At 37.0% G+C, this 27,587-nt stretch overlaps 2 protein-coding genes across 9 annotated transcripts in view; one reads left to right on the top strand and one right to left on the bottom strand.

Moving 5' to 3' along the window:
* FBXL5 (F-box and leucine rich repeat protein 5) overlaps nucleotides 1–2,198 on the top strand; it is a 36,985-nt gene extending 34,787 nt beyond the window's left edge. For 5 of the 8 annotated variants that reach the window (XM_075148801.1, XM_075148799.1, XM_075148798.1 and 2 more), the window contains one exon: nucleotides 1,545–2,198. In XM_075148801.1, coding sequence (XP_075004902.1) covers nucleotides 1,545–1,621 — 77 coding nt within the window. In that variant the 3' untranslated portion in view covers nucleotides 1,622–2,198. Of the gene's footprint in view, nucleotides 1–133; nucleotides 303–1,544 lie in introns of those variants that run through there. The other 3 variants (XR_012673464.1, XR_012673465.1, XM_075148800.1) reach the window with 3 other exon arrangements.
* Nucleotides 2,199–3,895: 1,697 nt separating this feature from the next.
* Nucleotides 3,896–27,587, bottom strand: part of LOC142081741 (complement C1q tumor necrosis factor-related protein 7) — a 74,809-nt gene continuing 51,117 nt past the window's right edge. Inside the window, exons 23-37 of the mRNA XM_075148795.1 lie at nucleotides 25,831–25,922; nucleotides 23,954–24,121; nucleotides 22,295–22,400; nucleotides 20,778–20,887; nucleotides 20,561–20,657; nucleotides 19,187–19,285; nucleotides 16,410–16,586; nucleotides 12,591–12,794; nucleotides 12,009–12,098; nucleotides 11,098–11,211; nucleotides 9,501–9,635; nucleotides 7,171–7,293; nucleotides 6,501–6,559; nucleotides 5,840–6,017; nucleotides 3,896–4,763 (exon numbers count right to left, since the gene is read on the bottom strand). Of these exons, the coding sequence (XP_075004896.1) occupies nucleotides 4,575–4,763; nucleotides 5,840–6,017; nucleotides 6,501–6,559; nucleotides 7,171–7,293; nucleotides 9,501–9,635; nucleotides 11,098–11,211; nucleotides 12,009–12,098; nucleotides 12,591–12,794; nucleotides 16,410–16,586; nucleotides 19,187–19,285; nucleotides 20,561–20,657; nucleotides 20,778–20,887; nucleotides 22,295–22,400; nucleotides 23,954–24,121; nucleotides 25,831–25,922 (1,941 nt within the window). The 3' untranslated portion in view covers nucleotides 3,896–4,574. The remainder of the gene's footprint in view (nucleotides 4,764–5,839; nucleotides 6,018–6,500; nucleotides 6,560–7,170; nucleotides 7,294–9,500; nucleotides 9,636–11,097; nucleotides 11,212–12,008; nucleotides 12,099–12,590; nucleotides 12,795–16,409; nucleotides 16,587–19,186; nucleotides 19,286–20,560; nucleotides 20,658–20,777; nucleotides 20,888–22,294; nucleotides 22,401–23,953; nucleotides 24,122–25,830; nucleotides 25,923–27,587) is intronic.

The raw sequence follows: 27,587 nt of genomic DNA, 5'->3' as shown, positions 1-27,587 counted from the left end.
AAAAGGATGGAAAACAACATTAAAGTATACGGAGTATTCCCTTCCTTGGGATGTTGGGGTTCTGTACGTTTTGTCAACAAGCATTTTACTAGAACTGTGACAGTTGCTTCAAAATTACTGATGTGTTGCTTAGCTGTGGCAATGATGAGGAAGGTCAGCTACGACTTGGAAAATGCTGCTGCACAGAACATGCTCTGCTAAACCAGCTATTCAGAAGCACCGAGTCTCCTTTTTAAAGGACTTACGAAGAAGCTTTCAAACTCTAGCTCGTAAGTGACTTGGAGGATCAAAATTTAGTTCAGGTGAATAAAAAGATTTGAAAAGGAAAATGAGTTTATTGACAAATGAAAAGTTTACTATTTTGCACACTGTAACCGTTGTCCTTCATTATAGCTTCAGATTTGTTTTATTCAGTCTCATGCATGTTAACTTAATTACCTTGTAGAATATTGTTCATCGATGTGTGGCATGAAGCAGAAAGCTGATTTCCAGACACCAGGTTCTTGGAAATTAATTGAATTATGACTTTAAATTACTGTTCAAGGGGAAAAAACAAGCCAGACATAGCATGGTGCCCTAGTTCATTACATGATTTTGCTAGTCTTTTTTAAATGTATTAAAAACACCTTAAATAATCTTGGATTTGTCTCAAATACAAAGGGGGGAAATTTGGGTTGTCCTGGTTAGGTCTTTACCAGCTTGTTTTACTTAACTCAGCAGCGCACTTCCAATTTGTGTTGGGTGCCAGAGTTCAGCCAATCTCAATGTAAATGTTTGTGTCTCTAAAGCAGGCATATGGCTGCAGGAAGTAAAATCCTGTACTAATAAATTTAATAGTTTCTTATCTCATGATCACTTTAACGTTTCAAATTAAAGGGATAACAGTAAGCGAAGGTAAGTAGAGGTGGGTAGAATTACAGCATTGGTTTAATACTGTCTGGGCTCGCAACTTTTTCTTCTTTTTTTTTGAATGGCTAGTTTTTAGCCTTATGGCTTCTGATAACTGCAGTGATACTAAAGGTGATTTTCTCTTTAGTTTTTGAATTTCCAGTCAGAGTACGTGAGGTCTAGCCAACCATGAAGTGTTCATGGAGAAAAAAACCTTCCAGACTAAAAAACTGTTCCCATTATAGTAGAAATGGTTTTGGAGATTATGGTTTCTTTAGTAATGCCACGAAGTCGTCATCTGAATTTGAAAAATGCGAGTTAAATATGCATTGTGAAAATAGATCTCAATTCTGACAGCTAGCTGTGAGAGCTTGCTTAAACTTGCCTATGTAAGTGTTGCTCATCATACATTTGTGTAATTTTGAATGTGTTTTCATGGGACTAAGCTATCGGAGGAAAAATCTCTTGAAAAATGGCTGCTCCGATTGAGGTTTTCATACTGTGATAGTACTGACAGCGTTTCAGACTTCACAGTGCTGAATGAGGTTTAGTGTATTTACAAAAAGGAGACATTTTCTGAATTGCCAGGTTACAAGAATTCTGAATCTAAATAAATGGCCTTTTCTTCTTTTCACATTTGTTCTGTTTTTGTGCAGGTCCTCATGCTGAAACCGCCAGTGGATGCCAGAATTTGCAGTGTGGTTTTCGGGCCTGCTGCCGCTCTGGCGAATGACCGCTGACTTCTGATCTTTCAGTCTACTTCATTTAGCTGAGCAGGCTTCCTTTCATGCACTTTACTTACAGTTCGCATCTTGTGTTAACAATCCTTGGAGTGAGATTTGTTTATACTAGCCTGACCCGGCCCACAACTTCAAAATCTTAATTATGAGTGTACTGTACAGTGTTGTAACAATCTCACAAAATCTCATTTGGTTTGAAGGGTGTTGGGTTCTGTTTTACTTAATTTGGGGAAGACAGGAAAACATTCAGAATTTTTTTTTTAATGCCACTTTCTTCCAAGTTTGGCACTTAAACATACTTTACTGGATTATTTTGTGTTAAGTGAATATTTTTTTTATTTTGAATCCGTAAGTACAATATAAAGTTCTGCAGAGAATTTGAAATTTATTGTTTGCATTTGGGTAACAATTACACATCTTTAGGAGCCTTGTTTCTCCCCCTTTCCTCTCATCCTGAAGTCGTTCTTTATATTGCAAAATTAGGGAAATTCCCACCTTCCTTTTGCATTTGGTTTTGTATTTGGGCTTGAAAGACATACTCAAATAAAACATTCCCACCAATAAAAAATTTACGTAGCAGTTGAATATATATGCTTTTAAGGTGTAATATCCAGGTGTACCGTGCCAGCAGGCTGCAAAGATTGGGTGGGTGGGTGTTGCAGTGGTTGCAGAGCTGTGAACCTTGCAATGTGTGTGGGGAGTTTTGCTTTGTTTTTTTCCCTCTATGTGTTAAGGTGCATTTTTGAAACAGCTTCCAAGGAAGTCAGTTCCCATTCATATGAAATCCGTGGAAGACAACTACATTTTCCCCACTGCTTTGATTTTTAACAAGACCCCTCATTGAACAGTAGAGACTGGCAGGGAGGCAGAGAATCCTTTGTGGGGCTGAGAGAAACCCACGCTAGGAAGAGAGATGAGTAACGTACGAGTCGTGTGTGTGCGCGCGGGGCGGTGCGGGGAAGAGCCCCTGGCAAGAGGAAGTGGGTATCGTAGCTCATGTTAAGTGGCAAACTTTAATGGCCCCCCGCTTGTATGACTGGCATAGCTGCAGGCTGTTTTTCTCTCGGGCAGAGGAGGGGTAGGTGGCAGCCGTTGTAGAAGGCAGACAGGTGGTTTTTCCCCATCCTGCCTAATTCTGAAGGCTGACGATATGTCAACCTAGTAACTTTTACCTGTTTTCTGATTGGATAAATTCTTTTCAGTAGTATTTATTTAGGACAGCAGTCATGGTGACGTTTAGCTTTCAAGACTTTTGGTGCCTGGGAAGTCGGCTTGCAGGCACAGCTGGAGATTACAATAAACTGCAAGTTTTGACACCATCTTGCTCCCACTAATACTGAAGAGTAGCAAGGTAAGAAAAATACTAGTGAATGTAGAGGTGGTGCAGAGTTGGCTGTTCGTGGTTAACAGCTGAACATGGGCTAGAGGCAGAATGTACAGTGCTCAGTTAGAAGCCTGCAGAAGAAATATAAAAGGGTACCATTATTCCAGCAACTGTTGCTTCAAGTAAGCTGCGTGAAATTTACTTTGGTGCCCAAAGGTTAGAGTAGATGCATGGCCATTGTGCAATGCTGAATGAGGCAAGATGAGAGCAGCAAGATAGACGGTGGGCTTTCTTGCCTCTGTCCTTGTTCCAGAACTCGTTTCTGAGTCTGGGAAGGTGCAGTTAGAGGTCCTTCTCCTCCTTGCTGCTAGGTGGTGGTTTCTGTGTAGGCTGGTAGAGTCACAGCTGAGGGCTGAGTCAGCTGCAGAAAGTTCTCTTCACTTACATCATATTTCTTCTTCACCCTTCTCTGAAGGGGAGTTGGACTAAACTTGGGAGATGTCATCAATGTTGTTCCAGACAGCATCATGTGATGACAATGTAGCTACTCCCTTCTGCTGGAGGTTTATAGAGGGAACCTGTGGTGGCAACCACAGGCTCTAAACCAAAGATTTTGTGTCTAGTATTTATTAGGTGGACTGAGTCTAGTTTGGAATTAAGCTCAAGAACAATCTTAACTTTGATATATTCTGATGAACATCCTTCCTAGCTCAACCCACCATCATTTTTGCTTGGAAGAGTAATTAGTAAGGTAACTGCAGGAAAAGGACATATATTTATATCAGCATTAACAGTTAACACCACTACTTACGAATAAGCGAATTTGATTTTTAGTAAACTATTATTTTGATAATCTTTTGCTAGGGTAACTTGCAGATAAGGATCTCATACCGCAAAGTAATTTAATCAAACTCTTGTATAAAATGAATGAGCTTCCACTTAGTTTTGGTATAAATATTTATTAAATACTTTAACTTTTAAATAAAATGTCGTCTTACACCTCTAAATGGTACTGACATTATACAGACACTAAGTATAAAGTAGCAGAGGCAGCAGCTTCTTAAAGATTGAAGTATGGCCTTCACTGATGGCTCTTTGGTGCACGAAATTTATTCATGGGTAAATAGTCCTGGTCTTCATTCAGGAAATCAGGTAACTATTTGTATTGTAACTGAATAACAGTGTCTCTGAAGAGGAAGGAGGTCTGTAGATAAAATAGACTGACTAGCTAAAAACATAGTCTTCAAGGCGTGATTCCAAGAACAAAGTTTCACCTGAAATAAGGTGGCCGAACTCTACCATTTTGCTCTGCAACGTCACTATGTGTGGGCATGTGTAATGTGTTAAGAGTGTGATGTCCCACTGGAAGCTATAAAATACTGTATAAAAAAATCACCTATTAGTATGGGAATTTTAAGCTGTTGGTCTCTTCCTTAGCGGTAATAAGGAGTATCTTCAGTGGTTGTAGGCTGAATAAAGCCCATGTGTTTGCAGCTACTGAAGATCAGGTTCTCACTCTATTTTTTTCAAATACTTGGGATAGCTCAAATCAGCAGTGTGAGAAATCTCTTACATTTACCCCTACATAAGCAAATTTCTTGAGGTATTCTGACTAGTCTATACTACCTATTTCGAACAAGTGAAGCAACATAAATCCATAAAGAGAGAACATTTTGGGGATAAGCATGAATATACACGGCTAGAGCAAATTCAACATTGGAAACATCAATGGTATGAACTCCTGTGCTGTGTACAGCTTCTATTAAAGCTCCGACTTCAGAAAATGGCATATGAATAGGAAATCCAGAGACCTGGGAGAAAGAAAGGAAAAACCACATAAGGTAAGAAGAAAAGGTAAAGGCACCTGAATAAATACATAGTTTTAAAAAATCCATTTTACTGTGCATGTAAATTTATCTTTTCTATTGCTGGCCTGAGGAGATGCAATAAAAAAGCCCATTTTGTATTTTAATACCACCTCCCTATTTCATATACTCCAGGCAAGCTTCTGACATTTTTCCTCTTTAGTTTGGGTTAAGTTCAAAGTGAAGATGTTTAGAAATCCACTAGAATAAAGTTGTGTCATTGAACACATACAGCATAACTTTGCTGCTTTTCTGCCTCTTAACTGGTCTTAATTCATTGTGTTCTCCTGTCTGCACTGGCTGGGGATTTGAGGTGGCAAATGTCTCCTGCCCATAATACATTTCAGGTCCAACAGGAACTGAAACCTCAACTCATTTTGAAGATTGCCACAGTTGTGTACAGTATTGTTACCAGGTGTGTTTCACATGAAAAGCAGAAGGACCTAACCTTTAGAACAGCCTGGAGGAAGAATGCATGGGTGCACTGGTGGCTGCAGTGAATACCCAAGTAATTTTTTTTTCTATCTTTAAAGAGTGGAGCGAAGAGCAGAGAACTGAAGTAAAGCACATCGTTGTGTGGGCTCCTGCACCTGTAAGTGGACTGTGTGTGGCACTATTCGGCACCAGTGCCAGATTCTTACTGACCAGACTTGAGAGCTAATGCACCATCAACCCATAAGCATTCAGTGCTAGGAGACTGCACTTGTATTTATGTATTGGAGGTAGTGACTGTTGTGGTACAGCAATAATACAAGAACAGTGCAGCCAGTTTATCTTTACATTCTTATCTTTATGTTCAACAGAAAGTTTTTATCTTCAACATCTACAAATGAAATAAAATCCCTCCTTCACTCTGTAAGTATTACATTGGCTTATCTTTGGTATAAAAGCTCTTGTGATTTTTGGTAGTAGAGGAAATAAATAGCCTAGGACACTCTTCTGTACCACAGAGTAGCGATACTAAATCCTAGGGATTTAGATTTCTACTTCCATGCACAAGCCATATATGTTCACAAATATACCCTGTAATCTCCTAGCTGTTTTTGCAGCTCTGCCTGATGGTCATCTTCTACATCTTTGCCTTGGTTTTGTTCCAGCAGCGGCAGAAAGTTACGTAGGGTAGAGGTACAGTATCTGTTCCAACGAGTTAGGTGCCTTGGTCTCCATTCCATAATCTTATCTTTTAATATTTTTTCAATCCTGCAATGTAATATACTGATTATTACAATTGTATTTACTGGACACCTGAACTGATCTCTCTTGAGATACTTAGTACAGATTATGGGGAACACAAATGACCTCAGTTAAATTTACTGCTACCTGAAAGGACAGAAAAGCAATGCCAACATAGCTGTAAGGTGCCTGCATGTTCAGTAACAGAATGGGAGGCCAGGGCCTTAAAACCCTTTTTAGTCTACATCCTCTCCTCTCATCCCTCTACAGCATTTTGCTTCTTAGGAAACTGTACAGCAATGCTTGATAGAGATTACCAGATAGAAAGAACTGATCAAAGAGAAAATTTCAAAAAGTCCTGTGAACTACAGCTTCTGATTTTTTTTTTTTAGGCCATTCTCAATTCCTAGCATTCAAAGCAAGGTTTTAGGACCTAGGTGTGAATACGCTTGAGGAATGTAAGATGATGCTCCACCTCATGAGCAGCATTTGTTTTGGAGGTAGAGTTACCTGCCCTGTAGTTCCACCGCAGCAGCCTTGTCTGAATGCTGATAAACTAATTCTTCGGGCTAGCAATAAATAAAAAGTGTAAATATTAAAAAGCACAGTCTTTTCTAGCTATACAGCAATGTAACTTCAGGAGTTAATGCCTTGATGATACTGGCATGCATTCACAATTATGTGATAATCTATTATTTAGTAGAGACATAATAAAAACATTAATGAGATGTTTGTGTGTAATGCTGGGTTTTTTCCTTTTCCCAGTAAACTTCAACTGCTGATACCTCTGATAAACTATAAAAATTCCTGTTTGTTTAGTAAGGATGTCTGTACAGCTTAAAATAATGCCTTCCTGTAAGACAAAAGTTGACATTTTCTTTATAATACCAAGCTACGCCTTTGGATAGGGTTGTGTTAGAGATTTGTCCCATTTACTTCACTGTTGTCCTGAGACCTTACATAGATATTTAGAGGAAAACAGATGTGCATTCATTCTGTATAAAACCAAATACTTTGCCGTATTCCTGCTTTCATTTTTTAAGGAGTGCCTGGGAAAATTTTTTTAAAACCCAATGCTATTACATGAATATACTTAACCACAGAAGTCCAAATCTTTATACCAAGTCTGTGATCTCTCGCCCCCTTAAATGAAGTTGGTAATAGATAGATAGATTAATACCTGAACGCTGCAGAGACCAGGGTATGGCAAGCTTCTTGAAAAGAAAGACTTCCAAAGTTTTGGTTTGCTGATATCAAAATTTGTCCTTACTGGGGAATCATATTCTTGCATATTAAACCAAACCTATGAGAAAGCAAGTTTGTTTTTGACTTTCAGCATATAATCACAGCTATGGTACACAGTGCACTTACATGGCAATAAAATACTCTATAGTCTTGACCTCCTATAGCAATTACCAGTATGAGCTCATATGAAGCAAGGCAATCTTGTATAGTCACAGCTGATGTGCAACTTTTGCATTCTTGCATCAAAAGAGATGGTGCTGGTCTGTCATGTCTTGGGCTTCTGAGTATGAATTGAGACCAGTGTATGAACAGAATTACTGTCTGCAGTTGGCAGCTCTTCCTGCTGCATTTTTTTCTCCAGCATTTCCTTTTCAACACCTCATCCACTGTGCACCATGGCAGTTTTTATGCTTTCAGAAGCTTTCTGCTTTTACCATCACTTCAGCATCATTGTATTGGGTTATAGTATGCTCTAGAGTTTCTTCCGCTGTCCTGAGCTGCATTTCCACCCCTATGGATTGCTACACAAGTGTTTTCTGAATTCTGATGAAATTCTTTCAACTGCCCAGCACAGTGCAGCTGTGATGCCTGGTAGCCTGCTGCACCTCAGCACCATTGCTATTTCAAGCTTAATGTGCAGAATGTAAGTAGATATTGTAGAGACATACAGCTCCTATGTATATTTTGTCATCAAGGGGAACCCATGTCTTGCACTCTGCTGCTTTATAGACGCTCAATTTGGTCTGTGTTTGAGCCTAACCTGAAGCATGCAAGCATTGTAGGCTTCTTGTTCAAAACAACCTTTAAATAACTACCGCTAAGGCTGCAGAATGTATCAACAATTAATGTACTAATTAATATGTAACCTTTTGTTAACTGATGGTTCTGTGTACAGCCTATATGCATGGCATAGCTTTTTCTTCCTGTTGGATATGAAGTGGCATCGCTCTGCTGGCAGCACACCTGCTCGGAGTTACATGTAGACTGAAAGATGATGTTGAGCTCTGTAGTTCAAGGTTAGCTGATTAGGTTGTCAGTGCTGAAGTCCTTAGTTGCTTCTTCCAGCAATTAACAATTAAGTTACATTTTTCTTAACTGTAAGTTTAGTACTAATTAAAAAAAAACCCCCAAACCAATTCAATCGCTCCCCAGAACACCTTCAATGAAAGACAGAACTGACACTTTTAAAATGAATATGCTTTAGAGTATTAAATTCTCATCCAAAGTCTTGTGTTTAGAATAAAACCCCAGAAGATTAAAAAACAAAACTTATAATGCATGACACTTCAAAGGACTTCTCCAGGTATGTTTTCAATACAGAAAATAAAAGCAAATGTTTGCTGTATTTTGGTGCACAATGGAAGACTGTTTCCGTATAATGGTGCCAAAAAACTGAGGACCAAACTTTTAAACTCAACTTCCAGTTTTCATTCAAATAAATCCTAGGGTTCTTTTTTTAAACTCACCTTCTGTTTCCTCAGTTTCAGACTTTCACACATCTCTCTACCTCGCTATTGTGTCCCCAGAAGCTGTGAGGGTTGGCCTCCAGCCGTCGGGGAATGCTGCGGGCAGAAACCGCCCAGGGTTTCTATCCCTCCGGCCAGAGGCTCAGCTCTGCCCCATGCTGCGGCTTTTGGCTCACCTGCCCTGAGCAGCGCACCTCTTACTATGTCTTCTCTGTCCTCTCCCTCACTACTATCTCTCGGAGGGTTTCCAGCCACACAATGAATAATATATTGTGAACAGGCACTAGTATTACTTGTATTTTATAGCAAATAAACAGGAGGACTTGACGCCAGGCAGAAAATCAATACGGTTTTTGTGCCTTGTAGTGCCAGCTCTGCGTTTTGCACATTGGACCATTCAGGGCTGTGCCCGCCATTATGTATGCAAGTCAAGTGACTCCTTCCACTATGCTTCACTTTTCAGTTACATTTCACCTGCAAACTATTAGCTTTGCTGAATTATTACTCCTCAGCTAAGCAGTGGTAAACTGAATATATTCTTAGGCCATCCAAGTTGGAAAACATGTAAGTAAAACCCAGTAACGAAAATTATATGAATGCATGTCATGATCCACCTAAATGCTGATTAAAAAAAAATTCTTAAGTATTTAAAGTAGCTGAAAAACCTATTTAAGATTGAATAAAATCATTAATAACATGGCAGCACAAATATAGTTACATTGATGAACAAATGATGCATAAGGTCAAGAAATGTGTATAGAAATGTGTATAGAAATGTGACAAGACTGGGTACACTTACATTATCACAGCTGATCAGACAATACACATTTTGTAAGGGGCAGAAAGTATCATACTGCCCATAAAAACATCCACTACTGGGATTCCAGATTACATACTGACTTTGTTCCAAAGTTAATACATATGCAGTTGGTCCCTAGGAAGAAAAAAAAGTATGAGAAAAATGTCTTAAAACTGGCTACAAAGACAGTATGCTTTGTATTGTTTGGAATATTAAATTTTTACTATTGAGATTAATAGTACCTTTTTGGGGCAAACTGGTTGGAAGAATTTACAGGTTCATTACAATCCAACCAACTAAGACTTATATAATAATGTGTTCTCTGTCTTTTACGTGGCCGAGAAATGTTAGACATACACAGCCCCGAGCCATTCTTAAAATACAGATTCTGAAAGTTGTCTTGGGTCAGCTATGAACTGATGTGAAATTCCATATACAGGAATATTTAATGTATGCCACTTCAGTATCAGCGTGTCTTACTTGGCTGCTGCCACAACTCTCATCCACGGGCAATCTCCAAGTTGAAGGACCGCAGCCTAGGCAGCACACTTGATGCCTCATCCATCAGCCTTCCCTCATACAGGCACATAAGGAATTTCCCAGCTATCTTTTTATATTCTCTATCAGGAATCCCTAAACTACTCTTCTATTTTCCAGGTACCTTGAAATACCTGGAATAGTCCCCCTCCTTACAGCATGCATAAACTGAATGTTTTATTAAGGACTACCATCTCCATCAGATTTGGAGTGGAAGGAGTGTACCCGAGTACCTGTTCCTGCCGCTGCAGTATCTGAGAATGTGCTAAAGAAACTAGTCTTGACGGGGATTTTTACCAAAATTCTGTTCAGCAAAACTTCCACATGTGCTTGGTAATTTAAGATACTAATGGTGGAAATCTGCATTATAAAAATTCTTACCATCTCTTTGAAAAGAGCAGTATTGGTTACCTGGAAATCTGAGTGCTTCCCTGAGAACAAATGCATCTCCTAAGAGGCAAAAGAATCTAAATGTTTTAGTTCTTAGCCAGTCTAAGCCAGATTGCTGCCACAGGGGGCTCACACGGGGTACACAGCAGCCCAAGGCAAAGCAGACTGCCTAATCTGCCTGTATTACAGAAGGCAGATGAAGATTGACTGATCAAGCCTGAACAGATCTACCATTACTCTTCGCTTTGCCATCAGCTGGAGAGAGGATCAAGAGACAGGTACGTACCAGTAAGAACCCCTGGCAAGCCCCTCACCCTCTCCTGCCACCTCTCAACCTTTACCCAATCCCACCCTGACTCCGTCACACACCATTAATACAAGCTGAAGTCCGATCGACGTTTACAGATGTTTGGTATTGTACTACGAGGATGACAGCTACTACCAGATTAAGGAAGCATGGGTCCAGAAAAAAAAAACCAGACGATATTTATACTAAGATACACTTTCAACTTACATTTTTTGCTCTGAAAAAAATCAGTTCCAGCTGCACCAATGTTTAGATAACTTCCTGGAAAAACATGCAGCAAGAAACAACTCTATCCATTGGTGGGAACCAAAGACTTCAGAGAATAAAAGTTAATATTCAGACCAAATGAAAAAATCCTCTTACCTCAGGAATAGCATTTCCAATGATAAGCCAGGCTTTTTTCCCCATACCAAGAAAATAATTACACAAGAGCACGGCGTGTTCTTCCTCATCTCCCGCCAAAAGATAAAGAAATTGCTAATTGAGATAGATATAAAGAAAAAAAAAGCCTCTTTCTATGCAGTTATCAACTGTGTTTTCAACTTACAACTTTTAATAATACTTCTTAACACTTCTGAAGCAAAAGAGTCCTCTCAGATCTTTGCAACTGATCTTTATTGTTTACTGGGCACTGTTTCAACATGCAGGACAAATGTGAATGCTGTGAAAATCCATGATGCAGATCTGAGATTTTACCACAAGAACCAAGGTCTTTGTCTTTTGAGTTATTCTGAATTCTGCAGAGAAGTTTTGAGATGGTGAAACATCATCTATGATTAACTTAATGTCTGCTGTTATTCTATAGATGACAGGATTTATTTGTATGTGACAGAGAAGGCTAAATATCCCATTATTGCTGACATTACATGCAATGTTCTTTCTGTGGTTCCTTGGATCAATTTTAAGTCTAGTTTTAAAGTCGGCATCCTTTCACTTCTGCATGACCAGCCATTTTGGATTGTTTTATAACTGAAAAACCCAGGAAAAGCTTAAAGCCGTAAGCATTCTTAGCGTCAATCAATTGCCACCTATGAAAGATAAAAATTTTGGCTCATATCAGGATGAGCAACTTTTCTCAAGCTTTAGTCCTCATTCTTTGAAATAAACGGCTTATAAAGAAAAATAGTCCTCACAATAATAGAATCACAGAGTAATTTAGGTCTGAAGGGACCTCAAGAGCTCATCTAGCACAATTTCCCCCCGAAAGCAGGGGCTGCTAGGATGTCATATGACATTCAAGAGGATAAAGAACTTCTGTTTAGTGCATTACTTACATCTGATGTACTCCATAAATCACAAATTCCAGCAAATGACACACTATCTGGCAAAAAAGGAATCAAAGCAACATATCGAGCCACCAATTCCTGCAAGAAAACAAAATAGAGCAAGTCACCCCTTCAATCCACAACATGGATATCTAACAATGGTATTATTATACCAGATGTGAAGCATAGTGCTGTTTCCACAGATACCGATGACAAAACACTGACTAACCTCACTACAGTAGCAGCTAGCTCATTTTAGAACTTATATCAAAGATTGATATGATTTACTCCCATTGAGGTTTGGCATAATTCTTTTTCTTTTAAAGGACAATACTCATTAATATACCTATTTTTTTCCAGAAAAGACAAATATCCTTTTCCAGCATCATTATGGATAGACTTACTGTGCATCACCTGTAGTCGTTACTACTTTATTTTGTATCATCTCTAGTTTTTTCTTTACAAAAAGCGTAGTATACAGCAAACATATAAAAATGTTATGCGGCTATCTGCATGTGCATGTGCACATGCGAACACACACATTCTGAAATCTATATCCCAGAAACTTCACTATCTTTTCTAAGTACTTACTGCTGCTGTTTGAGAACTATTCGGGACGGCATCAAGAAGCTCCTGTGGTGGATTCAGAGGTTTGATATATCTGGTAATAAAAACTGTTTTCCCATTGAGGTCAATTACAGTTGTTAGGCATTGGCGGCTCGGAAACTTTGATGTACATTCAGCTTCATACTTTTCTGCTGCCTGGAGCAATTTCTCATCTTCTTGGGTATCAAACTTCAAAAGACAGTAGAATTCATACAAAAATAGTTTTATTTATAATTTGGGCTTAAGTCTTTACTATGTTTGGCTTTATTTCACCATTTTTCCTAATAGCATTTTGAACTTTCCTTGTCGTATATACTTTGGCTCACAGATGTATAAGAAAGGTAATGGAAAATCAGGCAATTTGCATTTACTTATGAATGCACATAATGACCTGTACCTGTAGCTGGCTTTATTAAAGCACTGAAAATGTAGTGAAAGTTATGGCCAAGTAAAACTGCTGGGATGAGTATGTACCACCACGTATTAATTCAAAGGAAAACAATTATGGTTAGGTACTAATCCTACATGCTATTCACATCACACTCCACTAAAACCACAATTGAGGTTATGCACAAAATCCCAGTAATTTTTATGTAAATAAAACTGCTACAACCCTGCACAATGCCAAAATATTTGCAGAGAAGGTCCAAGTAATTTTTAGATGAATCCTTATAATTCAGACTTGTCTAAAATGTTAACGCTTTTAGATGAGATTTTCCAGAAGTAAATCTAGGACTCAAAAGCACGTATTAATTACATGACAATATGACAACTATTTGCTCATATGTCACCTAAGATGTCATCTTTTAAAGGTCTTAGGATCAGTCAAAATAGTTTTTTATATCTCCTTAGAATCCCTTGTGTATTTCTAGTAGTGCTGAGAATTAAAGCTTATCCTTCATAATATTTTTGTTCAAAATAAACCACTTTGTCATTTGTTACCCTTCTTCTCAAACTAACCAGAGGTGGAACAGCTGGGCAGGGCCCTGCAGCTAGACCTCCGAGTCAGCAGAGAAGGCACACAGTGGTGATGATTCCTCTCAACCATAATGAACAGCCGAAATATACAGCCTCCGGCACTTTGTAAATTTAAATGTCGTAATTCACTGCAAATATTACTGACAAATAGACAACTGCTATGTCAGAGTCAAGTAATGCAAAGTGCAAAAAGATTGCTGAATGGCGTAAAACGAAGCTAAATCTTAAACAGGGAACAACAGGAATCTCTCAACTGATTTAGTTTATTAATATTGTACCTTCTTAAGCATTTCATTCATCTATATAGAGATTCAGGAAGGACAGCAAGAGAGAGAGGAAAAATAGGTAAAGAAACAAAGAAAGGTATTGTAAAATTGAACTAAAATTAAGCTTAGCATCCTAAAACACTATACAAGTATTTCAAATGACTTAACTACAGAAGGAATGGCTAGGAATAGGAACAAAGGGCAGCAAAAATATTTAGTTAGTTTTTGTCATTTTATGTGAAACACTTCCTGTAATAAGTATGTATGTTACATTTGGGGAGTTGCAGCACAGAATAATTACTTTTTCAGTCAGTTAGAATACACACACATGTCACTTTAGTAGTGTTTTTATGTACAGATTTCATTAGATACATAACACCTAAAATAGAACAGTCTCTTAATGAATTTGGTCCTGCTTTACTGAGTTTCCTCTAACATGAAATTATATTTTATTGTTTTCTATTTATATTGCTTTGAAAAAATGGATTATTTGAAAATCCTGTACAATGTTTGCTAAAAAAAATAATTTGGTTTGGCTTAGTATCCAAGGTAAACAAATAATCTGCTGCCAAGTAAAATTTTTATAAGATTTAGAAAAATCTCTACTGCAAAGAGTGAACAAAAACCTGGCAAAACTCCTACTGATTCATTAATCACAACTGTTTTTCCACTTCAGTGACAATGCACACTTTTTGGTACTGTTTAGCTTTGACAGAATCATAGAACAGCCCAGGTTGGAAGGGACCTCAAAAGACCATCTGGTCCAACCTTTTGTGGGAAAGGGAGCCTAGAGGAGATTATCCAGCACCCTGTCCAATCGCATCTTGAAAACCTCCAGTGATGGGGACTCTACTACGTCCCTGGGGAGATGGATTGAGTGAATGACTGTTCCTATTGTAAAAATTTCTTTCTTATATCGAGATAAAACCTCTCCCACTGCAACTTGTACCCACTGCCCCTTGTCTTCCCAGTGTGGCTCCTTGTGAGGAGCAGCTTTGACATGTAGTATTGCTTGCTACTTAGAACAGGACTCATTTAGTATACTGTGATTCTTTGTTGCATCTTCAGAATGGAAGGTACTTCAGTCTCCTTCTAGTTCTTTATGTCTGAGTTTTGGCAAGGGGCAGTTAGCTCCTACCGTCGTATTTGAAATGAAAGAGAACTTATGTCAGAAAGATCTATGACTTTAATAAAACATACTGGTTTTTCCCTCTGAAGTGTTCAAATCAATTCTAAATATAGCTACCAAACTGCACCATTTTACTAAGCATTAATACAATACATAACCTTTTGGTAACGAAGCATCAAATTGCATCTATGCAAGAAATCCTGAACATTTGCTCATTATTTAAAGAGGTCAAGATTTGCAACATATAGTCCATAATATTTTACAATAATCTCGCTCCTTATTTGAATTTCTATCATTCTTCTTTTGAAACAGTACTGGAGACAGGTCTTTCTATAAAGAGATCTGTTTCCTTACGTATTCAGTACATTTTTTTTCCCAGCAACTAATTACTGTATGTAAAGATTAAGACTATGAAACTCTTGAATAAGGTCTCATCTATTAAAGGTGCTTTAAGGCTGTTAAGTTTATATTTATGGTTGCGAGTCTTAGTAATCATTTTATCATTTGAACTAATTAACCTTAAAAGGCATCCATGAATGCACTTTATTAATTTTCCTTATTTTCAACAGTACTAAATTGTAACAATTCCCACAGTATCGCACGACAGCAAGAAAACATAGGACTGGATAGTTTCCAAGACTATAATTTAACAGGAAGAAGGGTTTTTAGAATGCATCATACAATTTTGTATTTATTCTGAAAAAGAAATTACATAACAATAGACCTTTCTCTCCAGTTCCTGTTTGTCTCTAATAAATGACCAGTGTAGCACTGAATTGGAAAAGAATGAACTGCTGCTGTTTGTGCATGAAAAACATACATCCTTGCTGAACGGACCTCAAAATCATTGCATTACATAAAATAGCAAGCGGTGTACGCATTTTAACTACATATTGTTGTTGTTAGAGTAAGGCACTTCTGGTTTAGTAAAATAACTGAAAAAAGTAACAGCTGCTGTTTAGAAATAATTATCTTCAAGATCTGGAGGCATGCATGAAGCCATAAATAATAAATGCTGTATTTGAATAGCATAAACACAGAAGCAAGAAAATACTATGTTTGCACCTGCCACCTCCTTTTCGTCCACTGTTCACAAATACTCACATGAATACTTCATTGTTTATAGAAGTAAATGAGAAAATTACATGCTCACAGATAATGAATGCAAATTTGATTTCTGTTAAGAGTGGAACTAGGTATCTGGTGAAAGTTATTTCTCATGCATTAAGTGTCCATCTAACTTAATGGTGCATCCAATTAAATTGAACTGAGCTAAAAAATTTGAAGTAGAACACTCAGAATTTGTATTAAAGTCCTTCCGTACTTGTATTCATGTCCTTCGGTACACTAAGCATACCTATTTATATGCATCTCAAGAACTGCACCACTGGAAACAAAAAGCAAGAATACAATCAATTACTGATTAGTTACCTTTTCTCTGATTGACTCTCCAGGAACGAGCTGTGGTTCAATGGTAATAAACAGTGTTATATATGAGCCCTCACTCAGATTTCGCACCGAATCATAACCTCTCTCAATTCCTAGGTTCTTTTCTTTGCTGTAGCCAAGGAGGACTGGAGGAATATCCACCTTAAATGTACCATCAATCTACAACATATCCAGAGAAATACTTCTCGTTAGAAGCAAAAAAGCAAAACTTCCTTCTCAAATACATTGCTACTTGTATTCAAATATTTTATTCCTTTGATTTCTTTAGTGATCTGAATTACAAAACAATAAAATGAGAGAATATGACATATATACTGATTAACTGTGGGGAAAACATGAGACATCTCATTGTTAAATGCATTAATTACAACCGGATTTCAGCCTCTCTAAATATTAGTGTCCATAATATGCAAATGTAATGGAAGTCATACACACCAGTTCTCAGAGAGAGTGCCAGCCTTTCACTGTTTTTCTTTCAAACAGCAATGGCACTATTTACGTGGAAAAATGACAAAATGGCAAAATACAGGTTGCAGGACTATGCTTCTGAAGGCAGCATCACACCAACAGGCCTTTGCCTATGCTTGAGTGATGCGTGAATGATGCTCCGGCATCTCACAGCTGGACACCTTCCACGCAGAAGCTGCTGATGCTTCCTGGGTGCAATTGGAACTGGGCCCATTCAGCCAGCTTCCCCACGGAAGAGTGCTCTGATAGACTCACCAGCCCTCTGCACCTCCCTCTGCCACCACAAACAGAAGACAAGGTCTTTCTGAAAGGTTGTGTCAAACAAGAGATGCCATGCCCCACACTTGCTCAGGCAAGTCTCAACAGTGGAAGTACATAGCTTTAAGAGAAAAGCGAGAAGATTAACCTCCTGATTTGGGCAGAATTCAGATGACTGCCATCAGGAAGGACATCTTCAGTGGATGTGGAAGATGAACAGATGACTCACTGGGCTGGTCCATCAAACATTTAAGAACAAAATTAAGTTTTGTTGAGGAGAAAACTCTAAATAAATCACTCAGAATTTCTGCTGCAGTATAGTGGAATGGGATGAAGAAATGCTTCATTTGCTACTGAAATTTAATTGCACCTTGATATAACCACTGGACTGATCAGGCTTTTTCAAATTCAGTAAGAAATCCTGTTCAAGTGAAAAGAATCTCTAATGCTGGAAAGATCTATGCTTAGGGAATCACAAATTGCAACACCTCCTCGAAGAGAGTGAGGAGTGCATCTGACAGGAATCCTGGAGCTACTCTGGTTCTACAACAGAAAGACTGATACACTAACAAGAAGTATGAAGAACAGAGGTTGACATCAGTATTGGTAATCCTCAAAGATGGATTATAGGCTGTGTCCTTCACTACGTATTGGTAAGCAGTCTGTTAAAATGTCTAAGTCTGCCCATTACGTCTCTCAGGACTGTGAGCAGCCACACTTCTCAGGAGAATTTCATGCATTCAGCATGGAACATTTCCCTAAAAAGAGTAAAGGATCTTGTTCTTTCTTGTTTGTTGACCTATAACAACGGTGGTCACATTATGTGACATTGTCTGTACAGAATGGCCAAAGACTCATGAAAAGAAGGCTAGACCTTCTTCCTACTTACATCTTCTTTGAAGTCAATGAAAGCTTCATTCTATAGGGCGCCACAACCCTCAAACACCTAAATTCCTTGATTAACCTCCCAAGTTGAAGACAGCATATTATTAATGATCAAGCAGAAGCAAGTGGACTGGCACTGGTTAGACATACACTGTCCAAAATTTCTCAGCAATGAAAAGAATACCATGCTTTCTTAAATCCCATGATAATTATGTTCTGTTATGCCTTGCAAATGGAAAGCCCAAGAAAACTACTTTGAGCTTCAAGCACTGCACTTAAATTAAATGAGACCCCTACAGACTTATCCTCCACTCAAAGAATCCAGGAGGCTCACAGTATGTCTTAAAGCCCTTATGGTTCTGAGAAGTGCCCCATATAGCCACAGAAGAGCAAATTAATGTGTCATTAGGTATGCAACTGATGTCAGAATCTTCATGAAGTAAGAAACAGACTTTTGTGATACGATGACTTGATCTACATGAAAGTAACTGCCCTGCAGAAAAAGAGTCTTACAGCAAGATTACAATTAGGACTATTGATGTGAAAAATTAGTTTCCTTAATCTAAGTCCAGGATGGGTGGCTGGACAAAAAAAATGCCTTTCCCCTGTAAAGAACTGCATGTTTTACTATCACTCCCATGAGTAACTTGGTATCTCTTGAAGACAACTTCTCTTGAGAAGTTCTAAAAATGGAGGAAAGAAGGGATTGGGAGAGGCAAAGGTGAAAATTTGGTGATTCATGAAAAGTGTGAAAAAAGAAGAGTTAGGTCAAGTTTCCCATCACCTATGTAGGTGATATTCCTATTCCTAGTTCACCTATGTAGGCTGTGCAATACCAGAGATCTCAAAAGCCACTGACAAAACCATCTAAAGAATTTGCACTTTTAACCTCATTACTGAAGGAAGTCAGGCTGCATTGTCAGTGTAGAAGTATGTCTATCTCTTCTCCCTTCAAAATGTTGAATTTACTAACAAATACTCACCAAATTTGACAAAAACCAGTGGTTTCAAAGATATTTTCAAACAATTCCATCAAAATAAACTAACAAGTACAGAGAACATCATTAAATCTGACATGCCATTAGCAGCCCCTTTCCATTCTCCAGTTTTGTATTTTAAGAAATTTACTCCAAGTTATTGATACCTACCCTCGCTTGAAAATATATCGTAGTAAATGGAATCTTAACACATCCCAGCCAGTGTCTCTCAATACGAGTGTGGATTCCACTTCCTCTTTCATGATCATCCTATTAAAAAGTTGCCCAACATAAAACTTTGTAAGACAGCTTAATTTCCTTTAATTCAATCAACGCATTAATAAAAATTCTGTATTGTTTTAATAATTTACTATAAATATAAGTTCAGTTACTATTATGGCAATGATTATTCTGCACGCCTTTCAAGCATGCCAGATGCTGAACAAATACAAGAACGTCATGGTCCATGATACAATGTGCTTGCACTTCAGGGTTCAACTCCTGTATAACCTGTGATGGATAACTCAAAAATCTGACAAGGAGTCCACAAGAGTCTTCTCAGACAAAGTAAATTAAGCTATGGTCTTCTAATGAAATATTTTACTAGTATTTAAAAAACCTTTCTGAAGGTAAAATTGTATGAAAATCTAACTAAACCCTGTGGAATGGAAGCACTGTTTTCATGTGTATTGCCTATCAGGGATTTCCAAATCTAGTATGATCTAGTATGATCTAGTATGATCAGCCTACAAGTTATTTAAAAAAAAAAATTCTCTAGAGGCTAGAGTGACATCTGAGTTTCAAGTCTGTACCTTTCTTCCTTCTGCTGCATCAAATTCCATTTCAGTTTTGAGGACAGAATTCTGTTCTCAGTGAAATGTGTGCATTATTTATTTTTGGGTTATATTTTCAAGAATGTTGAGTGCTGCTATTTTTGTGCATGCTGAATTGACTGGGAAAGCTTTCACTGGTTTCAACAGGGGAAGGAGTTATGCCAACACTGAGAGCTTACAAAAATCTCTTGTTGCTAGTACTTGCCATTTTTATCTCATTCAAAAAAATTAATATATACAAACAAAAGATGTTTTTTTTCACCAAGCAGCTTGTAAAACAGGATGAGACAGAACATAAAAATATAGTTAATAAAACATACAGGAACTGGGATCATTCATCTGGAATTTAGTAAAAATCCTGATTAAGTTTAAGAAGAATAGAATTCAGATTACAAATCATATGTTGCCTCTCAATTTTAGTATCTCCAATTTCATTAAATATCAGTAAAATAGATTACATACACATGTTCAATTCTAGCAGCAGATTATATAGTACAAGCTTAATTTGTACAGACAAAGGTTAATACTGTAAAGACTGCTCCCTCTAACGATCTTGCAGTATTGACTGGATATAAAACAGTAAGGAATGACAAAATAGAGGAAAAAAAGGAACAGGAGGGTGAAAGCCATTACACTGAAAAGTCTTATTCTGTCAACTTCAAAAAGCTCATGATATTCTGTAATGTACACTGTCCTTCAATTATGAACTCACCTCTACAGCATCATGAAGTACTTCATCAAAAACATTAATGAAGACTTCATCCTTCACTGACTGTAAACTGTGGGTGCTGTAGTCACTGTTAGGAGCTCTGAAAAGGTTAAATAAACCAAAAAAGTGATTTGAACAGAATAGGAAAAATTTGAATAAATTTGCATGCTCAAATTAAATTATTATTACTCAGAAATAATTTGATTTCATTTTGCCATACCTAAATGGAAGCTCAAGTTCCTCATTCCAGTTGGGGTTTGGACCCTCTGCTGTTGTTGTCCGGCAGACTGTTCGCTGAAAAGAAACTTCTACAAAAGGACGGACTAAAACCTATAAATTGAGATCAAAAGAAAGGAAACGGACGTCTATAAAAATTCATCAGAACATATTAAATTACACATTTTCATGTATTTAGAAAAATAAACGTATCCTTTGTGGAGACCAGGCTGGTCCAGCCCAGATAAAACTTTAATACACTTTAAATATTGCACTTCCAAGGCTTCTAAACATTTATGAAGCTTTTAAAAATATTTTATATGTTAGCATTTCCAAAAGATTATGTGTATTCAGAATACTTGACATATTTATATACACCATCAAAACCACATTTTCCCCTGAGAGTGGGAAAGCTACTGGCTATCTAATCAAAGAAGGTAACTGAAACAGAACATGTGATCCAGACACCAGTGGAAAAAAGTGCACTTGTATCCTCTTATCTGTAATCCAGGAAGCCTACTGCTACCATCCTGGTTGTCTCTAAAACTGGTCCCTATTACAGATAAGGAACTCCTACGAAACACAACAAACCCCTAATGTGATTAAAAATGTCTTAATGGAACATTTCATGAGCGTTCAAATGCATGTGGCAGAACCTTTTCTACTTTTCAAGAAACAATAATATTGATGGAAAATCATAAGAAAATCATAGGAAAAAACCCTGAAGGGCTTCCATCTTCATTCAGAAGGACACTGAATTTAGTTCTCAATAGCAAGCAAATGTAGTTTCAGTATTGGCCATAAGAATGGCTGTGCTGGTTTAGACTAAGAGTGCACCGGACCCAAAATTCAGGCTGTGAAAATGGCCAACAGCAGACACACATGGAAGAGTAAGAACAGAGCAGGCATATATGATATTTTCTCCTATTACTCTTCCAGGCTTCAACCACTTTCAGATGAAGGACTTTCCTAAACCTGTAATGATTTTTCTATTTAGTAACTCCCAATGGATCACTCTTCCAAATACTTGTCCAATACCCACTTCAATGCAAGCAAACCTCTTTAGTCCACAATACTTGTAAGCAACTTCTCTGGGCACCTACTAACTGCTGCATGAAGAATCACAACCTTCTGTTTGTTTTGAACCTAACTTCTACCAGCTTCATTTGACGATCCCTCACCCTTGTACTGAAAGAGCCACTAAACAGTCAATCCCTAGCCACAGCCTCTGTATTACTCATGATTTTGCACCTCTCTACCATATTCCTCCTCCCCTACTCGCAGTTACTGCTGTTCTGGCTGAAAAGCCCTACCATTTTTCACTGTACAGTAGCCATCCGTATTTCTGACATTGTTATCGCCCTTCTCTGAATTTTTGCAGCTTTACTATCTTTTTGGAGATCAAGGAGTGCGCAAGCCAACCTCATTAATAAGGTATCTTTCTGGTGGTAAATGTTACTGTCTGTGGAAAAGAAAAATGCTCACAACTTCACGTAAGAAAATGTTAGTTTTGTAATATACCTGGTTGAATGCCCAATCTGGGCTATCGGTTGGGCTCTGAGCTGACAAAGAGGCTGCAAACATCTCATTAAAGGACCTTGAAGATTTGGATGGTTGTTGAAGTTTGCTATGAGAGGAAACAGACAACAACAAGAAAAGACAGAGAACACATTACAAAATATGAATCCCTCGCATTCTGTATTAACCATACAGAATTCTGGAAATACTTCTGATATTTTTAGGTTATGATTTTAACCTTGGAAAGATATTTATTCAATCAAATAACACGAAAAGAATGCCAGAAAAGGGTAGTGAGTGTATAGTTCCTGTAAGCCTCATTGCAAAAGAGTACTTTGTGCCTGGAGGCTCTCTTTTCTAAAGAGCTTATCAACCCCAGACTTTTTTTTTTTGCCTCCCCCATACAATCTCCTTGAGCTACAGGTTTTTCAGTTTAAGGAGATGAATCCCCACAGAATTCATAAACAGTGTAGACTTCATGGTATCCAGGCAAGGCCTCTGCGACAAAATTAAACCCATATGAATCTTACACAATCAGCAACCCATGAGTGAAATAAAATAAATGTTAATACATTTATTTTTATGGTGTTTCCGCATAACTTTTTTTGTAGTAACACCACAGTAGAGATTATAAAAGAATAACTATTCATGGAGAAAGCAGCTCAAAATAAGATATCATATAATGCAAAAAGACTGCGAGGGTTTTTAGTTATTTTTGTAATACTGATAATGAATTGAAATTTTCACCTTTTTCTTCCTGTCAACATGTTTCTAATATGAATTGTTTTTCTCCATATGAACTTATTTACAGAAATCCAACAGAGCCTTTATTATAGTAAAGAGATAAAACAGCAGAAGATGCTAAATTCTGTATGCACAGCAACTGGTCAGCTTGAAAACACCTCCGAGTTAAATGCAAGGTGTATTCATTTTGGGAGAGAGAGAGAGAACACTGCACTAATACATTGCTTCTGGAACTGAACCAGACTGTTCAGAACTCAAGTACCTTTACATTACACAGCATCGTGCAGTGCAGGCATTGCCTTAATGCGCCTGAAGGTAACGGTCACCTTTAAAATTAGTCAGAGGCGAATTAGGCTCAGTTCATTAACTTAAATAAACAGTTCATGAAGGAGAAGACCAACATGCTACACTCAGGAGGCAAATATGGTATCCCACAATGAAGAACTGGATTTTTTTAATACTTATTTTTGGTATTTAATTAAGATATTATGAATTACAACTGCCCTAACTAGCAGGCTTGCTTAAGGTATAATTCATCTGATATTACAAGAGTTTTAATGTTGTCAAAGCTGTAAGTTATCTTTTAGCCAGTTTTTTCCTCAAGCAGATGAATACAGTTTTTAGTAAAATATTTCTTGAATTTAGCAGTTATTGATAAATGATCATAATATTCTACAAACTTACAAACCAGCAATTTTGTATTTATCATTATTAATAAAAAGATAATTATATCACATATATTAATATATTATATATATTAATAAAAAGAAAATTATTAATAAAAGATAAATGTATATATGTTTTTATTATAAGGATCAAAACAACACACATGGCTGAATTTCAACATTAGTTGCTTCAGCTGTCCTCAAAACAGCTGCAAAAAATGAATCTGTACTGGGAACAGGCATTTAAACATACCTCATCACTGGTTTTCTCACTGGAATATCATAAGCTCTAATGATGTTCACTAACAGTTTTATGTCTCCATCTGATAAATTCTGTGCTGTGACCTTTTTCCTTTCTTTTCTTCTTGGCTTTAGTGGTCGTTTTGGCTCTGTCAGTTTAAAGAGGCTGAGTCCCAAAATACTAATAATCATAAAACAGATATTTAGTCACTTTTGCATAGAATCCAGCATTCCAGTGTTTCCATGACACACATGCAAATTATGCACTAACAGAAAAAGGAAATATATGCTCCTGTTAGTGCCATACAAAACTCTATGAAATGTCAAAATGTTTTAATTGTTTAGTACTACCCAATCTAGGTCTGTCCTATATTTCAGAAATTATAACTTAAAAGTGCAAAAAAGTTTTTTTTTCCAAAACCAGGTAAGATACAAATACGACAATTACACAGCGTCAAGATAGATCTAAACTACAGTGCTATAAACAAGGTATCTAGCAGATGACAACAACCACTGTATGGAACAGGCAAAAAATCTAATTACACTGCTATGTACAACAAACAATAGGCTATAGAAAGGAAGCAGAATAAATATGCCACAACATACCCTGGACCCTCAGAACTTATAACCCAAGGCAAAGCAGAACCAAAGGAAAAAAAAAATCAGGAAAAGAATAAAAAGCAGATGTATGTTTTCACACATCATTGATATTAACTGTAGACATTCCAAAATTTACTTTAAAAACTGATAGCCAATGGCATTATTTCCTTACACGTAATAAAAAAAATCACAGTGATTACTGTCAAAATAACACAAAACCATGAGTTACTGAAATATCTCACTAAGTTACGCTTTAAACAAATCATGGTGTATTTTAAATTCACTAACCATATAAATTAGCAAATAGAATCCAATATGAATTAATATTCAAGATAAGAAAATATCAGTGAAGCATTTGATTTTGAACAACTCCAAAAGCTGATTATAGTCTCGTTCAAATTTTTCCATTCTGTGATGTGAAAACACGAACTAAAAAATAGGATGAACTCTTCTGTAAGAGAGCAAGTCTCTGTATCTCCAGCAGATGGGACTGTTTAGATTTATACTGCTGATTGAAAAAACTTTGGCTGTACTTTAAGGGTGTCATGTTTATAGTGAACACAAGCAACTGCTAGATGAAAGAAAAAATAACTACCTTCATAACTTGTTTACTTACACAGATTTTAAGTGAGCAATACTAATTAAGAGCCATCTATGCTGTGATGACTGATAAATGTCAAAAATCAACAAGTATGAGATTTGGAACAAAAATTAAAAGAATGTGCTTAAGTAATAAAACAAATAATAATCTTAAAAGAAAAAAAAAATAATTTCCAAACCCAGTAACATTTCTGAAAGTAAACAGCATATGATGACATCCAGCAACAATAAACAGAAATACATGAGAAGTAAAATAAAGAAAATGACTGTTAAAAAACCCTATTGCATATTATTTGCAGGGCACATGCACTCACTCAAAGTGAGCATCACTATAGAACCAGTAGCAGTGTTACTACCTCTGATGCTTGTCTGATATTTGGAAATCATTCAATCTGGCACCACCTAGGGCTATGATCAGCTTATCGGGTCACATATCATGCTAAATCTTATTTACATACTTCACATTACTTCTGCCAAAACCAGACTTTTCCTTAAAAAAGTTTTTACGCACTTTTTGTATCAATACACTGCCTGTACTGGCAGAGGTGTACACAGAGATTAGAAGTTTATATATTATACTAAACATAAAATTGCATCAGTTGGTCACATCAATACACTTTGCAAAAAAAGATCGGAGACCGTTTTACATTAATTGTTCTGATTTAGAACAAATAAAGATAGCTCCCTTACCCCAGGCTGGGAATCTCCTCTTCGTTGACAAGGTCAGAGAGAAGGAAATGGTGTTTTGCTATGAGGAAACGGTTTATTACTGATTCTCGAACCTGTGAATGGGGAGGGAGAAGAGACAAAAGTACATTTCTAATCCAAACCCACTGCAAATACTTGCATTCTGTCTATTGAACACAAACAAAATGTCCAAATATACATTTTTTATTTTTTCCCAGTTTTAAAAGAGTCACGGTCCAAGGAAAATTTTCTTTCCACCAGATGCTTCTTCAGAACATAATACAAGCTCATTTTATGAATACAATGATTCTCTAGAAACATACTGGCTAGCCAGATATAAGAACATATGAAAGCATGCAATCAGAAAATAAAGTCTTATCTGCTTACAGCTATTCATCAGAAACAATCACAACAATAAATGACACTAACAGACATCTCTTTTCCATGTCTAAATGAAGTTGCAGAAAATGGCTATAGAGAAATCTATATGGTATTAGTTATGGGGAAAAAAGCAACACTTCAGACTGCAGAACAATCCATGAAGCCTGTATTACAAATACTATGATTTCAAATAGATGTTTAAAATCCCTAGTTCCTTTCATTTCTATGTTGAGGTCATAGACTGAAGCACAGAGATGAAAGTCTTCCCTCTTCTCCCAACAACTATGTGGAAGCAGACTGACAGAGCATTGCCTTTATCCTTTTTTCCTACCACTAACACTAGTAATGCCTTTATATACTGTGTTATTACGAGATCAGTTGCAGAACAGCAATAATAAACAATTTTCTGCAATATATCTCCCTTTGTTGTTTTTAGAAGTTTTTATTTAAGTTATTCTTATTATTCTTATATCTTTGTGTTGAAGTGACAGGCATATGAAGATCACATTTCAGAGTGAATTGAATTTCAGTTCTGATGTGAGCAATCTAATTTTCAAGCACATCTGACAATTTATAAAAGTGTAAAATATCCAAATATTATTTTAAAAGAGGCTACTTGCATTTAATCTGAAAGAGTGACAAATAAAGGTACTATAATGTATGTTACTCTGTATTACTATACTATTATTCAGTGTGCTGCATAAACCACTCTTAAATACCATGCAAAACATATAGGGCTGACACACACATGACAGCTTTGTTAAAAATAATTTTTTTGTATTTTCATACTGAATCTGGGCTTTGGCACTTGCCTGGAAGATTTAAACACTCTTCATTGTCTATGATTCTTTTACAAACCATTCTTTCTAACAGAAAATTTGTTTTGCCCTACATCAAATCAACCTTATCATCGTATGACATGTTTTGCTGGCTGGCTAGGATTTGATACACTTTTTGATATTTCTAGTACTGGTAGGAAACTGGTAGCCATGTTTTGCACTTGCTGTTTTGCAAAAATAGTCTGGAATTGCAAACATCTCTTGGTTATATGACCAATGTTTTCCTATAATTTTTGTCCCCTATGGATTAAAGAGAATGTCATTCTAACAGAATGAATGGACTAGAAAAATAAATTAAATCAAGATAAGGGGGAGAAGACGTTACTCTAATACCACAATGAAGGTAATGTGATGGAAGATATGCCCTCTGCCTTAGGCTGCAGGACAAGACACTCTGTATTGCATTAAATGATTTTTAACAGCAGTTAGGGCCACTTTCATGGAGACAATTACGTTCTTAGCATCACAGCTTACAAGAGGGAAAATAGGGAGGAGAGGGAAATCAGTGAATACCTGGGACACAACAGTACAAATCTCTGG

The sequence above is a fragment of the Calonectris borealis genome, chromosome 4, assembly GCF_964195595.1.
Source record: "Calonectris borealis chromosome 4, bCalBor7.hap1.2, whole genome shotgun sequence".
Classification (NCBI taxonomy): Eukaryota; Metazoa; Chordata; class Aves; order Procellariiformes; family Procellariidae; genus Calonectris; species Calonectris borealis.
This window is presented reverse-complemented; position numbering and strand designations above follow the sequence as displayed.